The sequence below is a fragment of the Sander lucioperca genome, chromosome 2, assembly GCF_008315115.2.
Source record: "Sander lucioperca isolate FBNREF2018 chromosome 2, SLUC_FBN_1.2, whole genome shotgun sequence".
NCBI classification, from domain to species: domain Eukaryota; kingdom Metazoa; phylum Chordata; class Actinopteri; order Perciformes; family Percidae; genus Sander; species Sander lucioperca.
The window spans coordinates 9,927,287-9,944,544 of NC_050174.1; the positions used below are offsets into that span (position 1 = coordinate 9,927,287).

The 17,258-nt window shown below is 39.2% G+C and overlaps 2 protein-coding genes across 10 annotated transcripts in view; one reads left to right on the forward strand and one right to left on the reverse strand.

Moving 5' to 3' along the window:
• Positions 1-3,650, forward strand: part of pde4d (phosphodiesterase 4D, cAMP-specific) — a 202,479-nt gene extending 198,829 nt beyond the window's left edge. For all 7 annotated transcript variants that reach the window (XM_031309094.2, XM_031309093.2, XM_035992010.1 and 4 more), the window contains one exon: positions 18-3,650. In XM_031309094.2, the coding sequence (XP_031164954.1) occupies positions 18-524 (507 nt within the window). In that variant the 3' untranslated portion in view covers positions 525-3,650. The remainder of the gene's footprint in view (positions 1-17) is intronic.
• A 1,793-nt stretch (positions 3,651-5,443) lies between these two features.
• Positions 5,444-16,952, reverse strand: rab3c (RAB3C, member RAS oncogene family). 3 transcript variants are annotated; one of them, XM_031309099.2, is made up of 5 exons: positions 16,801-16,952; positions 14,786-15,010; positions 11,200-11,318; positions 8,052-8,176; positions 5,444-7,861 (listed from the first exon to the last, which is right to left on the reverse strand). In XM_031309099.2, the coding sequence occupies exons 1-5, from the start codon at positions 16,816-16,818 to the stop codon at positions 7,671-7,673; spliced, it is 678 nt and encodes a 225-aa protein (XP_031164959.1). In that variant the 5' UTR covers positions 16,819-16,952; the 3' UTR covers positions 5,444-7,670. The 3 variants fall into 3 exon arrangements, with proteins under 3 accessions (XP_031164959.1, XP_031164960.1, XP_031164961.1); XM_031309100.2 differs by lacking the exon at positions 16,801-16,952 and adding an exon at positions 16,166-16,435; XM_031309101.2 differs by lacking the exon at positions 16,801-16,952 and adding an exon at positions 15,655-15,678.
• Positions 16,953-17,258: the final 306 nt, after the last annotated feature.

The following is a 17,258-nucleotide window of genomic DNA, read 5'->3' on the forward strand; positions in this document are numbered from 1 at the left end:
CCCCTCGCTTCCTGTAGGTTGGCTTCATAGATTATATCGTTCACCCTCTGTGGGAGACGTGGGCTGACCTGGTCCACCCGGACGCCCAGGACATCCTGGACACGTTGGAAGACAACAGGGAGTGGTACCAAAGCACTATCCCCCAAAGCCCCTCTCCTACCTTGGACGAGCCTGAGGACGGCACTCGACCACCAGGAGGGGACAAGTTCCAATTTGAGCTCACCCTGGAGGAGGACGGGGAGTCAGACACTGAGAAAGACAGCGGCAGCCAGCCGGAGGAGGAGGAAGACGAGGATGAGGAGGAGGAGGAGGATGAGGAGGAGGAAGAAGACGAGGAAAACAGCTGTACTGACTCTAAAACACTCTGTACACAGGACTCTGAATCAACAGAGATTCCTTTAGACGAACAGGTGGGGGAGGACGAAGAGGAGGAGGTAGCGGAAGAGGGGGAGACACCCTGCTCACAACCGTGTGCCGTGGAGGAAGAGGTAGCAGAGGAGAAAGAGGAAACCCCTGACACATAGCAGTTTATGGACAGCACCTGATTAACTGTTCTTCTTAGTAATGACAGATGATTATTTATAGAATATTTTTTGGGGTTTTGTGGGGTCTGTCTGTGTTTTTTATACATCTATGTTTATGGTTCCAAAGCGTGTGCTGCTCTCCACCTTTGCCACTCCGCCTGTCAGCTTCGTTCAGACACGCCCACCGGTACTTCAAGTTTTTTTGCACTCAGGAAAACTCCTCTCCATACCTGTTTGTACTAAAGTGGTGTGTCCTTATTTCACTTCTACGCCTTCCCTTTTACAAACTTAAGTTTAGTACATTTAGTACAGTCTGCTCAGTGCTGTTCACATAATATCAAATTTTCCTTTCGTCCGCTTCGTCTCAGCCTTGTCTAAAACTTTAGCGGTGTTTCTGTGTTTTATCAAGTGCCCATACTCCACAGAGACGGCTAACGGTGTGTTCAAGGAGAATCTCCCTCTCAATTAGGCCATTTCCTTTCTTTTTCCGAATTAGGAGGCATTTTATGCTGCTGTCCGCTGAAAACCTGATGGCAGATGACGCCGCAGAGATGAAAGCTGGATGGCTGGATTACATTTGGAGTGTTCTGATGTGTTTGCACTTGCTCCAATATTGCATTTATACTACTATTCCCATGCCACTATACCCCTATTTGGTTATTCCTGTGAGTTGAAAATTGGAATTTATTCATAGTTTTTTTTATTATTTTGGTGAGAATTTTTATTGACTAGGAAGCAGGAACCCGAAGTCTTATGCTTTACTCTTGAATTTGTTTATTGAAATTGTTTATGATGAAGTCTTTCAATTTTATTATTGTTGCCTGCAGTTCTTTTGAACACATCCTGAGACAATGCAATGCTTTGTAGTTGATACAGAAAGCACCTTTTTTAGAAGCTTGATTAGTGCTCAGAGTATACAGAAATAGTAATGGTGTTAAAAACTACTGGGGTGATTTTATACCAATGTTATGAAAGCTTTTATTGTCCTTTTATTTTTCTTGCCCATTTTGTTTGACGTCCACATCACAAACAGCTGCATACTTTGTTTGTTTTCAGAAACTTTATTTTCTGTTAAGAGGTATGCATTTTTTTTTCATCAAAATAATGTTTCATTTTGCCTTCTCTACATTAAACCCAGTTGCTGTCTTTGTTTTCGACAAGACAATCAGCTCCGTTGCGTAGTCATCAGATAAATCTATCCTCTACGTAGATATTCTAATGCACTGATATGTTCATATATCACCACTTAAATATTTGTAATATGTTTAAACACGCCAAAACACTCACTCATGAATACATAGGCTTGAACAGTGCTGTCTTACACCTGGGCCAAGACTCTTTTTCCATGTTTCTATCATTTTTCACTTTACACCTGATGCTATTATTTATTGGTATACTTTTGTAATTGTTGAGTCATTTTTGCAATATAAAGGTGGTACAGTAAATATTTAACTGTAGCATAGACCACAGTACAGGCTTGGCAGTTACAATACCCAAATATACCTTTTTTTTCTCTGTGTACATAAAATATGAAAAATCAACAAATGTAAAAAGAAAAAAAAAACTTGAAATACTGCACATTGTTTTTTTAAAGGGGGCTTATTTTAATTTTCATTTCGAAACTTCATTCATTCATTTTGTGCCAAGATTTTTTTTCTCTCTCTTTTTCATCTTCACCCAATGCCCTTACCTGTAATAAAATGTTCTGGTTTTATCGCTGTTTACAAAATTATATTTATTGTGCTGTATATAATATATAATTATTAATGTTATTACTATCATAATGCCGTTTGCTGTAAATGGTTGATTCTTATCATCCCTTTTGATGATGGTGTGGCTGTATTATGTACAATTTGTTGAGAGAATGTTTATTACAGTGTAAAAGCTTCAGTGTAAAAATGATCCATTGACATGTTGCTTATCTGAGAAGTAGCTCAGTGAAGAGAGGGGGAAAGCCAAATTGTTTTTTAAAAAGAAACTGTTCCTTGGCCCATGGGCTGTGCCTTAAATTCAACGCATGTCATTTACTTTAGCCTTTTTTTCTATTTTTTTTTTCTAGTTCTCTTTTGCTGCATTAGTGAATATTTGGCTTGGGTTGGCCTGATCTCCTGTTGTGAATTGGAAAATGTTGCCTTTTTACTATCACAACCAAACACATACTGCTCCATCAAAAATGTGTCTCTGAAGAAAATATGTTGTCAGTGCAGAAGCTTGCAGGGATTCAGGTCAACCACAAGCCAAAGATGTCCTACTTGAGTGATGTGTGGCCTATAGCCGGATGTCCAAGAGTCGTATTTGCTGTAGACCTGGTCGAAACAACTCACACCTTCCTTACGCCCTGCCACTACACTCAAAGATGTGACTAAACCGGTCGGATTTAAACGATATGGGAGTAAGTTTTCTGTGTGTGTGCAGAGTTACTGCAGTGTCGTCTACATCCATGTGGTTGTACCACAGCTCCAAACACTGAATGGGGTGCAACAGGAGTGTGTAGTTGCTTCGCAACCACAGCCTACGAAGCACAGAGGCTTTGAGACACATCTGCATGTTCAGCCACTGCTGCATTAATTATGGCTGAAACACTGACAGTGTGTTGCTTATCTATGCTCGGCCCACACTTCCACTCGCATTACTTGCAATATTCAAAACAACTGACATCTTTCTGCCGGACAGGAGAAGGGTTTAGTATATTTCTGTAGTGAAGGGCAGATTGGGGTGGGTGGGATGGGGGTTTGGGTGAGTGCATCATTGTCCCGAAACAGGGACTCTTATTTTGACACACATACTGTAGATTCTAAACAGCCCTGGACCAATGGAAACAGTGGGTTCTTTTCTCATTCTGTGTTCTATTTTTTATGGTATGAAAGGAAAACACAAACTGTAACTTAAAAAAAGGTCTTCAGGACAATTATTTTTTGGGTTATGTCTTTAGAATGCCAACTTGTCTGGACGTTTCACAGGACAATTAAAATGTTATTTTAATGGATTCCTTGTTAATTGCAGTCTATTGGATAGCACTGTAGATCATACAACTTTATGTAAAAAAACAAATAAAAAAGAATGAAAAAAAAGTTTTTATATGCAATGGATTAAATAAAAGCATGGGTTGATTCTGCCTACTCACTGGTTTCTTGTTGTCGTTGTTGCAGAGTGTTATACACAGTCAAGTGTGGGATGGATGCACTATACATTTGTTTCACTGATGAAAGAGATGACAGTTTGAGAGGAAATTTTCTATATTTGGCATTTCAGTAACTCTCCACAGACCGCTGGGTGTGGTCTGTAGTTGTTCTAGATTTACTCTGTATCCCTATACAGCCTCTTACACAGATTCATATTACAGTAATACACTTTTTAGAAGATATGCTCAATTTTGTATTCTTTGTTTTGCATGTATGTATTATAATCTTTATGCACTACCCATCTCTGGGTGATCATATCTGTCTTTGAGCCACCATGGCTGAAGGGCATGAGCAGTTCATTCAGCTCTGTCCTTAGGGAAAAGGCTGTGATTTGTGTTTATTGTCACATTTACTTTGTATGTCTAAAGCGTTTGTTTTTTTACACATCACCAGCCGTGGATATCCTAAAAAGTGCAATAAAGACAAAGAAATATGGGTAACACATGACACTGTAATGACACATGAACTCTAACCCTAACCATAACTTGTCATGACAAAAACCGAATGACACTTACTAAAAGAAGCGTTATGTCATAAACATTTATGACTTGTTTATAATGTTTATGACACATTTATGACAGTGTCATATCACTCTTATGTAGATACCTTCAAATAAAGTGTAACCAAAATATGTTGTATATGATACTGTGATAGTACCAGTTATGAAGTGATCAATAAATCCCTCTTTGACATGTTTGTTTCACAACAGTAGGTTATACAGGTTTACACACTTTGGTATATAAAGCTGGTCCATGTGTGTGTACAGTGTTTAAAAAAAGTATTCAGATCCTTTACTTAAGCAAATACTCTTCTAAGAAGTATTCCTGGAGCAGAATGGCCCCTCAGTTTTATATTATATATTGTATCATTGGATTATTATTATTGATGCATGCACTGTTTAAGTAGTATTTTTATGTTGTATCTGGTGAGGATGAAGCTACAGTACTGCTGTGTTAACATAGTTTACTAGGTTAATGTTGCAACTGTTAGGTAGTTTTATCTACAACAATGCATCATATTTTATAAAATGATCACACATTTTGTATGTAAAATCAAAATCTCCAAATAACTGGTAACTATAGCTTTCAGATAAATGTAGTGGAGTAAAAAGCACATTTGAATGAAATGTAGGTGAGTAAACATAAAAAGTAGCATAACATTGAAAGTAATTGTAGTTAAGTGCAAAACTTAGTAATTGTATTTAGCTACAGTTCACCACTGGTGTTATATTATTGAATATTAGATTATTGCTGCTGATGCATAAACATGTAAGTGACATTTTAATGAAGCTGTTAAGGTGAGGCCAATTGTACATGTGCTGTTGGGTAGTTTAATGTACATCAATTCATTATATATATATTTGCCTCTGAAACAAGGTGAAGTAGAAATGTAAATAAAAGTAGCATAAAATGTAAGCAATCAAGTAAAATACAAGTACCCAAAAATTGTATTTAAATCCAATACTTGAGTGTACTTTCCACCACTGCATTTGACCACCAAAGCAGGCAAATGTAATATAATGTCAAATGTTTCACATTAATCGCCAGCGATGCAAGCGTAGCCCTCCAACACTAGGTGGTGTACATTGCCTCAAAATGAAACAAGGCGTCTGAGCTGCAACAACAGGACTGGGCAATGCTTCTGAGACAGCAAGCCCGGGTTAGAGGGCAGCAGCCACCCAATCCCTCTTTCATGCCTTTATATAGTCAGCAGAGAGCGAGAGAGAACACAGAGACCCACTGATAGAATTTGATTTATTTCTTATAATCTCAAAAACATACTTCTAACTTTGCTTGGACTCTGAGAAACAATATATATTAATTATATATGTAAAGTCATACTTTTCTAAAATGAGATTGGACCAGATTTGAGATTTGATTGCCACATACTGTAATTATTCCTCTATTAAATGAATCTTGACTGGAGATCAACACAATAATTGATATCATGGCTACTAGCATACAATTATAATATCACACACATACACAGATGCACACAGAGTATGTGTATCCCTTTTCTTGGAATTTCAACAGTATGGCAAATGGCATGGACTAAGTTATCTCCCTGACTATCTTTCACAATAACACTGCATTTTGACATGATAATACAAGATCAATCAACACCCAACAGTTAGCAGGAACAGCATATAGTACGTGAATACATTTATACAAAAGGTATACACAAACAATGCACTATATTACGTAATTTGTCTGTTCAATATGGCAGGTACACATATACACATACACACACACACACACACACACACACACACACACACACACACACACACACACCAAGTCACACATTCAGTGGCTGCTGTCACTGAATGAAGCACATTCTCACTTTTTTTAGGGTTGTACATCAGTTTCAGAGCCATTCTGACCAAACTGTCACTCACATACTGCAGAGAGAGTCGTTGTACTCGAGGACAGGAGAAACTATGTACAGGGTTTCATTCATAAAATATTGCACTTATTGGCCCATTGCATCTCACAGCAACTGCTATGACAATGCTTCTAAAACTGTAACACAGAGTGATATATACACTATCTTATTATATATAAATCTACATAGATAAGTCAGAACTGGCTTCATGCAATTTTTTGGAGTTTTTATTCAACTATGCAACAAACAACTGACGATGCTAAAGGAATTGTAACGTTTTGGCACAAATGTGTTTTTTTTCTATGAGTTGTAGGACTGAAAGGCTTTCTGGATTTAAGCTACAACCTTTATACTATATGGTCTTCAGTAATCATCAAGACCACTACAGCACTGTATATGCCTGCATTCAGATTTTAAACTACTGTTTAGTCTATGTCTATGGTGTTTTCTAAGCAGGGAATTAATTTTAATAAAGCACAAACATGAAATTGTAGCATGCTGAAATAAAGATTTTTTTTAAACTGTATATGGCTGTTTCTTCCATGCCAGAGCTGATCAGTTGTTACTGGGCCTTGTCAGTGTGAGATTTGTATTTAATGAAATGCTGGATCATATCTATCATATGGAGTTGAGGATGTTTAGGTTTTATCTTTAGATAAAACAGCACGTATGATTGACTTTTGGCAGCATGCTCATCGCATCAAACAATAAAGGGTCATCTAAGAGGCTAAGCACATAGAAATAGTTGCTTTTAAGATTTACAGATATACTTATCAGAGAAATTACACATATACAGACAGCAAAACGTGGAATAGTACTCACATCAACATTATACATACTGGATTCATTCCAAAAGTAAACGTGACAGAGGAACTTACAGAGGCCGTGTTGGAGATGCTAAAAGGCCACTTATTTATCCAAGGTAGATTATTTTTTAGATGACAAAGTTCCAGCACTCATTTGTGACTCAGACGTAATACTCACACTCATGCAAACCCACACACACTTACTGTATAGTCACACAACAACCACACACTCACTACACAAAGGAAAGCCGCTACATACTATAGTGCACTAAATCATAGATTTGGCAGCTATAGGAGACAAAATAATCCTATAAAAGGAAAATACATACTGTACAAAAAATAAAAATGTAAGCACTCACTGACTCTATCCCTCATTTTATAACTATTCTAGGTCTTAAGGATTTTTTAAAGGTTTTAAGGATTAACTTTACATCATGACTATGGACTATTTCCAGCCTTATCACACATACTTGGTTTATGACCCTACTAACTAGCTGAAGAATGAGAATATGGTGTCTCTATATTATAGATATCCTGTAATGTTACACATTTTACAATAGCCATGTCTGTTTGTCTGGTTATTTGCTCTTGATATAAGGTGATAAAGTTGAGAGATAATACGAAAGCATTTTGTAATTCTACTACTAAACAGGGTTTGAGCTGTAGTCCAGAGAAAGCAGCACTAGCAGGAGTGATAAGGGAGAACAAAACTCTGCACACTACCACCTTAGAGGACCCGCGCTGCCCTCCCTTTTGCTTCCTGACATCAGTCACTAACAGTTGCATCCAGACTGCTGGAGGGGCGGAGCGCTGTCTGTGAGTTTGGCAGTGGGAGCTCCTGTGGGGATGGCTGGATCACTGTCCAAGCTCTCGGACATCTTGTCACAAATTAGGTCAACGAGACGTTCAAAGGTCTGCTTCACGTTGATGTTGTCCTTGGCGCTGGTCTCAAAGAATTCAAAACCTTGGAAAGAGGGAGAGCAGTTAACATGAGAACAGGAAGAGACAGGTCCGACTAAGACAACAACATACAATACATATTTATTATTACATTTTTGGGAAAAGCTTTGTCAGTTATTGAAAACAAAGCTGCTTCCATGTTGCAGTATTTTTGATGATATCCCAAAAGGGTTGAATGTTGCTCCAAGACTTACCCAACTGTTCTGCCAACAGTCTGCCATTGTCCACTGAGACCACTCTCTCCTCTTCCATATCACACTTATTTCCAGCCAGCACAACCTGTGCATTGTCCCACGAGTAGGTTTTTATCTGGGTTGACCTGCACGCAATCAGAAACAAAAGCATCACAGTCAAATGCTGTTGCTGCGTTTGGAGTGAAGGACACGATGTAAGGTTTGTTCGCCATTTAGACCAGTCATAAACAGTCATTACATCACCTTGTGTTTGACATGTAATATTTGAGTCACTAATGGTAGCAGTGGAAAAGTGGGTCAACTGCTGGTCTGTGCTAAAACATGTAATCACTATTAATCAGATTTAGGTTATCATTAAGTATTTTCTAGCTATTTGACATTGATATTTGTCATTCTTTTTATCCTTTCCTTTAGATTTGTTCTTTGGCTTCTGCCTACTTCTGACTGGTAAGCTATTAATTGGATGTCTTAATTAATTAATTGGATGCACACAATTTGCACATGTGGGTCATTATCTGAGCTCTGTCTTCAGCCTGCCAGAAAAAAGGATTCCCATCCCAGATAGGACAGCTAGATACTGTATATGAAATGAGGCATTGCCTGTACCATATACACTACATTTTATGTATGTATGTATATATGTATGTATGTATGTAAGTACGTACTGTATGTTTGTATGTTTGTATGTATGTATGTATGTATGTATGTACGTATGTATGTATGTATGTACTGTATGTATGTATGTATGTATGTATGTATGTATGTTTGTATGTATGTACTGTATGTATGTATGTATATATGTATGTATGTGTGTATGTATGTAAGTACGTACTGTATGTTTGTATGTTTGTATGTATGTATGTATGTATGTATGTACGTATGTATGTATGTATGTACTGTATGTATGTATGTATGTATGTATGTATGTTTGTATGTATGTACTGTCTGTATGTATGTATGTATGACATAATTTGCATTGTGAGCACACACATTCACATTAAGGGAACAAATATCTCCCGTGGTGTTGCAGTCTGACTAAAAGTAGGGCAGTGAACACACCACAGGCTGAAAACAGTAGAGAGAGCCAGTAAGAAAGAGAGGAAGAAACAAGGAGTCAGAGAGAGAGCGAGAGCAGCAGCATGATGTTAGCACTCATCTCTTTCTGTATAGTTCTGACGTTTGATAGCAGTTCAGATGTGGGTCATTTTGAAGCCAAATGCTGATAATGTTCACTGACAGAAAAAATATTTGTGTTTGTATCAAGTCTGACACAGCTACAAAGGCTATAAAACGTCTGTATTTACCAGTGTTTTTTTTATACAATTTAGCCCCTGGAGAACAGAGGACAACATGAAAAATGTGAAGTAAATGCTTTGAGATTGTTGCTATCATTAAATGGTGTGTGTATAGCGTAATTCATTTGCATGATTTCTTCTTCTGATTCCTATATTTGATGTCAGCATTACAATAGTTCCCTGTTTTGTCTCTGTCACTGGCAGGAAATGAGCACGTCATAAGCTTAATTCAGCCATAGTCGGCGAAGGAGCCGCTGCCATGGCAACATTTTTTTTTCTACAACCTTGTCACAAGGAACAAGGGAAAGAGAAAGTGGAATTAAAGCCTGTGGCAAAGGCAAAAAAAGAAGAATTTTGGTTATATGAAGGGTAAAAAAAAAAGCATCTTCCCATACAGTTGACTGATTTGTGCAATGTCTGGTACGTAAGCTCACAGGTAACTCTGGGATTGTCTCTGCCAGCGACACACTTGGCTCTGTTAATTAAGATACCCACCACAGACAGAGCTCAGACTGCAGTATTCCATCAAAGTGTCAGACAGGCCTTAAAAGAATAATAGGTGTGTCTGGCTCCGACCTCTCTTAACAGGAGAGCATTGTTTTTCTTGCGTAGAATGACTGAAATCTATTTAAATACAAAACAGGTTGATAATGTGAAGCATTTTAACACAATTCATGCTAATAATAAATAAATCCCAGTTGTACCTTCTTTTAAACATTTCATCCCTAATTATAGAACACCAGGCTTTAAATATGTGCTCACTTTAAATGCAGCTATTGCAGCTGTTTTAACCATGACAGATGCTCCTAGAGCAGCTGCCAAGTGCTGCTACTGTAGCTAAGTGATGTGGGCTAAGTAGACACTGGCCTTAATAGTGATTGTCATAGTTCTAAATTGATGCAAGCCATGTGGCATTCAGCTCAAGTCTTAACTGCAAAAATATCACGATCTTATATCAAGTCTGTGTGAGTCATATCGTTATTTCCTGCAGCTGAAACAGTAACATCATGAGAATATGATGATTCAGAAATATTTCCTCTCAAAATAAGCTCATTCTGTGCTCCCATAATCTCTTTGCACTGGCAGACAGAGATAACTGTAGGACAGCAGGGTGTAAATAAAATGAAAAATGACAGTTTCTCACCACAACACGTGTGGAGAGTAAGGGTATAAGGAGAAACATCAGCAAACTGTAAATCAAAACGCACATTTATCTCTAATTGGCAGGTCTGGAATTCCTCTGCGTTTCACCAAAGCTTCTCGCTGTAGTGCCACACTCTTTGTGCCGATGAGAACGTGCTTGCTTCTAGAGCTAGAATCATAACCCAGAAACCTGGTTTCTGCAGCCAATTGAACATTGCCTACCAAGTTCTGTTTTAGACATAAATGAATCATCATAAATCACAGACATTTGGACTTGGCTCAGAGTTGCTCTTCAGCCTGCAGACGCTTGTGTGACTCATAAATGGACGAGAGTCATGACCTTGACAAGTTTCCCCTAGATCTCCAAGCCTTGATGCACACTACATAACAACACTGTCAAATATCAGAGAGAGAGAGAGAGAGAGAGAGAGAGAGAGAGAGAAATGTACAGTAGCTGTTAGGAGATATGGATGCTAAACTGTTTGCATATTTGTCTTGGAAAAAGGAAAAACAATGTACAATATTGAGTGTGCAGGATATCAACTGATTGCATCACAGCAACAAACAGGAAGCCCTTTTGCTGTGTTGATCTGATGCTCATAACAATACAATATAACCCGCAGAAAGAAATAGGATGGGAAATGACATCTACATACAAACCCTGTCAAAAACAGACCAACATTGATTCCAAAGAGCTCAAAACGACTCACCAGTCCTGCACAGCGCCAAAGGACTCCTCATTGGTGATGTCGTACATTAGGATGAAGCCCATGGCCCCGCGGTAGTAGGCAGTGGTGATGGTCCTGTAGCGCTCCTGGCCTGCTGTGTCCTACACACAGACAACTTGATTTAGCCCTGCTGTTAGCCAGCTGACTGTTATTTATACTGTCAGGTTCAGCAACATTGACATGATCCTGCACAGCACATACTGTATATGCAAGTCCATAACTGTAAATGAGAAGCCATGTACATTATTAATCTGTGGCTATTTATACATGCTAATAGATTCTTCGGTTCAAATCTGAGAACAATTCAGGATCTACATTTTTACATCTACATTTACATATGGCTATGTTGTGTTCACGATGTGGAAATAATCATTATTCGCACAGCCTCACTGGCTTTGCATTGATAAGATGCCAAAAACAGCAATTCAGTTTCGGCTGATGTGATTGATTCTTTCCTCTCCTAGATAAAATAATCGCTCAGCTGTGTTAAACATTGTGGAGTGCAGTATTCAGAGCTCAGCTCATGGCATGCATTTCTTAGAAAAAGGGCTAGAAATAGAGATAAAATTATTTCAACATTGGGGATCTGCTTGCTGTTCATGATAAGGCTGAACAAATTGCTCAAAGGCAAAGCAAGCGGGTGATTACACAGCATTCGAGAAGTATTGTACACAGATTACCCTGGAAACAAGCGGCAACTGCAGCCTTTGCTATGTTATGTCAATAAAATTGCTAATGGCTCCTGATGCAGACAGATGAAGCTCTTATGTAGAGAGTGTGTCCATGAGGAGGGCAGAGACATGTGTGCTCAGGAATATTTTTGTTTGTTCAAAGATGTGTATACTTGTTATTTTATGATATGTTATATAATAATAAATCCCAATGATGTCCCTCCTGTTTATACTGTGTTTACTGCACTGTTGTTCCACCCACAACATATGTTTTTGCAGGCTTCTGTGAATCATGATGGAGCACTTTTGGCTGCTCCACTTAGCTCATGTTAAACAGAAGCTGGACAGGCAGCACTGGATTGAATTTGCCACTGTGGTTTTGCTTTCTGTCCGTCTGCACATAGCTGCAACAGTGTGCCTGTTATAGCCGGAGGACAGCTCTGACCTTCACTTCATAGAGACAGAGCTCGCAGCCTGCTGAGCTTCCCCACACACCACAGCTAAGACCTTTTGTCAGTTTACAATAACACCAAAAATGCATGTGAATGTGTGCATTTTTTTATTTAAACAGCTAGTGTGTGTTGTATAAAGTGCAGCGTTTGTGGAGTGACATTCTCAACAGCAGAAAAGAAGGAAGAATATGTTTCATTGATTTCTTTTTACTGTTACTGTGCATGCACCAAGTCATGATACAGTATGTACAAGTCCTCCTGTTTTAACCTCAGTCTTTTCTCTTGTCTGAATTCTGAGGCTTAGACATTTCAGTAGCCCATTGATCCTTGTTCAAGTGCGGTCAAGTTCGGTTCGCTTCTTTTCAGTTAAAAAGACAGAGCAGGACAGGGAAAGAAATGCTGAGTCCCGTAAATTGGAGCTCCTTAAAAAGCTTCGCTTTTGGTCTGCAGCTCACCAAAAATCAATCCAAAGAGCTGACTGCTTCAAGTAGAGAAGTAGTGAGCAGAGGCTGACATGCCTGAACTCTTCTTCATTCAGTAAAGTGAGTTCCACTTTTTCACAAGGTTCATCTTGGCAACTCTCGGCGATGTGCTTCATTCACTTCAGCCTAATACGACAACAGGGAAAAATCGGTGATGAATTTTGATGCTTTTATCTCTTAGCAGATCAATGGTGCAACTACCACAATGACATAAGCCAATAGCCTTCACCTTAAAGGGCCACTTACTGTACGTCTCAGCTCTCTTTGAGCCCAATTAAAAAAGACAGATCAATTAACTGAATACAAGGGCAATCCTTTTTCTCTCTGAATATGCTTGTCTTTGCCAATGATGAAAACACATTATCCAGATTAGCCACAGTCCAAATCTAGTTTTCATATCCTGCTAGAAGGCTTCTTCTTTGTCTCTTTATGTGGTTAGCAAACGACAAATTTCTGGGGGGTGACTAATTGCTGCAAAACATATCTGGTATGACAAGAGAGAGCAAAAACTCCGAAGGAAAGTTTCTATTTGGTGAGGCACACAAAAGAAAAATAGAAAAAAAAAGTAGAGAGAAAGAGAGGAACTTTTACATATCTATCCCTCACTATCTTAGAGGTATGACAAGACAATCTGCTTTAACAGCTCAGATGAACTCCTAATTAAACAGCCTCAGACACTCTTCAGTTTCCCACACATTCTGAGGAAGGTGTTGCTTCTGTGTTCTTTTCTGCTGTGTGCCAAACTAACACTTACTAGTCTCCTGTCAGTAATATTGAGACTTCCATCTGTGTCCATACTTGAATGGAGTGTGGAATGTTAAACAAAGAAAACATAATACAGCAAGCTTTCTTGAATTAAAGCTTCACGATGTGCCATAGGCTTAGTTAGGACAGTGAAAACGTTTAACTTTTTATCACTTTATAAGTGAAATGGTCTTTTTGTGTTTTAAATTGATCTTTTAAAAGATTGCTCGCGATGACATCAGTTCTTTATGATTTTTTTTATCTATCTAAACCTGCAAAGCTGAATAGTGAAAGAAACAGGATCAGCTTCAAACATACACTCTATACTTTGACTAAAGTATATACTGTATAACATAATGCAAACAACAAAGGATCAAAAGGGAAATGTTTCCAAGCATACCAACTTGGTATGATCATGCTTGCTTGGTATTACCAAGCAAGCATGATCTGTCCTAAGAGACCTGCCCTGACTTAAATATAATTAATACATAGCTAATCTCGTGTGTAGAGGACTTTTTTTGTATGGCCAAGCATACAGCTATCAAGCCACAACCTGTCACAGCCCTTGAAACATACTGATCTACAGAGAAAGATATGGGCAGGGGTCAGGAGAAAGTGGTCTCTGTGTATAGATGGACAGCCTTTTACAGACAGGAGTCACTCTGCAGGAACACAAAGATGGAGAGAAACGAGGGGGCAGGGCGTCTCTGAAGAGCCCCTACCCCCTTAGAGCTTTGGTAGCCCTCCAGGAGACCTTGGAGGACAACAGGAAACAGATTTCTTCCATACATGAACAATGTTTCAACATGCAAATGCTCTCAATGTAACTGTATGAAATGGACATTTGTGCATGGTTGGCATGGCAGAGGAAACTTTGATATGAAAGGAAAACCACAGTTACAGCTTGTTGTACTTTGCGGCTTTGTAGTCTAGAAATGTGTTTTCTTCCTACTATAAATTACAAATTATAATCATTAGAGCATATTCAAATTCTATATAGAGTTTGGCTTCTAAATTAATGGGGAAAAAGCAGGTCCTTCAAGAGTTAACAGCAAATACTTAAGTAATTGTCTTGTGTTGACCAGCCAAGGATTGCAGGATAAGCAGAAATAACATTTTTGATAGCTATATTCCACTTGTTTCATCTGGTTTGGTCAGGAATCCAACATTTTGTGGCTCCCTTCTAAATGTTTAATGCTTGGATGTTAATATTTCATACCCAGATCTGCAGTTTGATCCTCTTGTCGTTCTTGTACACAGTCTTCACTTTGAAGTCGATGCCCACTGTGCTGACGAAGGCCGAAGTGAAGGCGTCGTCGGCGTAGCGGAACAGGAAAGACGTTTTGCCCACACTGCTGTTGCCGATGATTAGCAGCTTGAACATGTAGTCAAAGTTTTGGTCCCCTCCCTCTCCCTTCCCTTTTACATCCTGAGTGGCAGCCATCTGCAAAAAAAAAGAGAGACGCTGAAAAGAATGTATTAAGAGCTTCACCTTGAGTTACTATGAAGCTTATCCGAGCTGTGACACACAGAAGATTTGACCCATCTTATAAAAAACGGATTATTTGTTTTTCAGTTGACTCTCAATGTTGTACGCAGAGTCCAGTACAAGCTTACTGTACAGGCCACAGATCAGAGGTGACAGAAGGCTGTGTCAGGCAAAACCAGCATGACTAACGCAGCAAGCTGTTGTATTGATGAGTATTAGATAACCAGGATTTTAAAAAGCTGACTTTGTCTTCTCTTAAGCCAAAATGATTACTTTAATGAAACTAAAGGATTATTATAATTGATGTCAATACTTTAATTACCTAAAGAGTTCATGAATACAATTCAGATACACTGCTTTTTATTTAGCCTACTTGGCAAAATACACCCATATTGTATTTGTATTGTAACATGTCAAACTACAGTTAAACATCCCAGTTAAAATGTTTCTACGGGTCCGAGTGTGATGTTTTGATTTTATATTTAAAAAGCTTTCCTACTAGAAATACAATCAAATGTCACCAGCATTAGATCTTCTTCCATATTAAAACTGCCATAGCCTACTGTTGCAAGGCAACAACATAGAAATGTATCTTTTACCTTAAAAACGCATCTACAAAGAGCATTTCCATGCAAGCTGTCAGCAGGGAACGACCTAAGAGGACAAGCTGCTACGAGCAAGATGTCAAGAGCACAGTCATCTTTGCTCCAAGGTGAATGTTTTGACAAAGCTGCGATTATATGTCAAACATGGGCAGCCGAGCTCTCCTTGTAGCCTACCCAGTTATAAAAGATGCCGGACCTCGATCCTGCACATCCTGCACGGGGTTTCTGTTCACTTCCGTGTATGAATAAAAAACCCACCGAGGCAGTATTTGCAAGGACATCGCTTTCAAAATATCAGTGTAATTCTGGTATTTACACACACCAAGATGAAACCAACGATCTGATATGAAATTACACGATGTAGTTGAGCATGGAGCTGCATGCCAGCTAATGCTAGACGAGCAATTCTGGGCAGGAGGTCATTTTATGTATTAATGAAATTCTTCCACATAACTGTTAATACATTAAACTAACAAAACACGTTGAGGACATTGTGTGAACAAACCTGTTTTGAAGACCTTGGCTCTATCTGTATCTGCCTCTGTGTTGCAGAATACGGTTTTTGTATTTGTGTCTAATGCAGGCGTTGATTTTCTTCCCCTCTCTGTGTCTCTCTTTCTCTTTCGAGCGCCGACCAATTTCAGCACCTGGGAGCTGTCCCCTCCTCCGCTTCGCATTTGGCACGCGCCCCTGAGCTGACGAGGATGGCTCGCGTGAGATGAGCACGAGCAAAGGGAAAGTGCGTGTCATGCGTGTCTCTGGCGTCACCGAAAGGGTCAAGAAGATGGGGGTTGTAGTTTTTGCACGGTATTGGCGCAGGAGCGGAGGATGGCATCAAAAGTCGAGATTCGACTACATTACTCAGCATGCAGCGCTCCACAGCTGTCAGCAGCTGTGTGGAAGCAGAGGAAAATGCTTTGTAGTTCGTTCTTCAATAGGCATCAAACATCGCCTACAGACGCTCCCCATCGTCCAAGAGAAAGACTGCACTTACACAGGAAACCTTTGCTCAGCCTCACTGCTCAGTAGGCTACACACATAAGCTATATATGTGCCGGTTTCAACGCTGGATGATCTCTCCCTCTTTCTCTCTCTTCATAATGAGCTTTATAAGCTTAATAATAAAATCATGCATCTTACCTTCCCATACAAGTCCATTTTGTCCAGTTTTAAATTCACTCCAGCAGCTATAATTAACTCCCAGCTGGACAGTATACTTTTCTTTCTATTTTTCAGGAAGCAAATATAATGGCCTCTCCTTTTGCGTCACTCGCGGTCTGTCTTGCTGCCGTCCGCCCGCCCATGCAGCCAGCTCCGCTTCAGAGAACAAGCGGCTGAGCAAATAAGAGAGGTCTGAGTGGTGATGAATATTGTTATTGTGGGCCTTTTCAATGGGAGCAAGTGCAGGATGAGGCCGCGGCGGAAGTGAAAGAAAATTGGCATCTTTGCAATTGTAATCACATCGGCCCTCGTTTAGACTTATTAGTGTACCTGGCCTGTATAATTAATTTGAGAGATGTAAATGTGAAACTGTACCATTGTCCTAACGAGGTGAGGACCAATTGGTTCATACCAGCAATTATTCTCCTGTAGTCTTA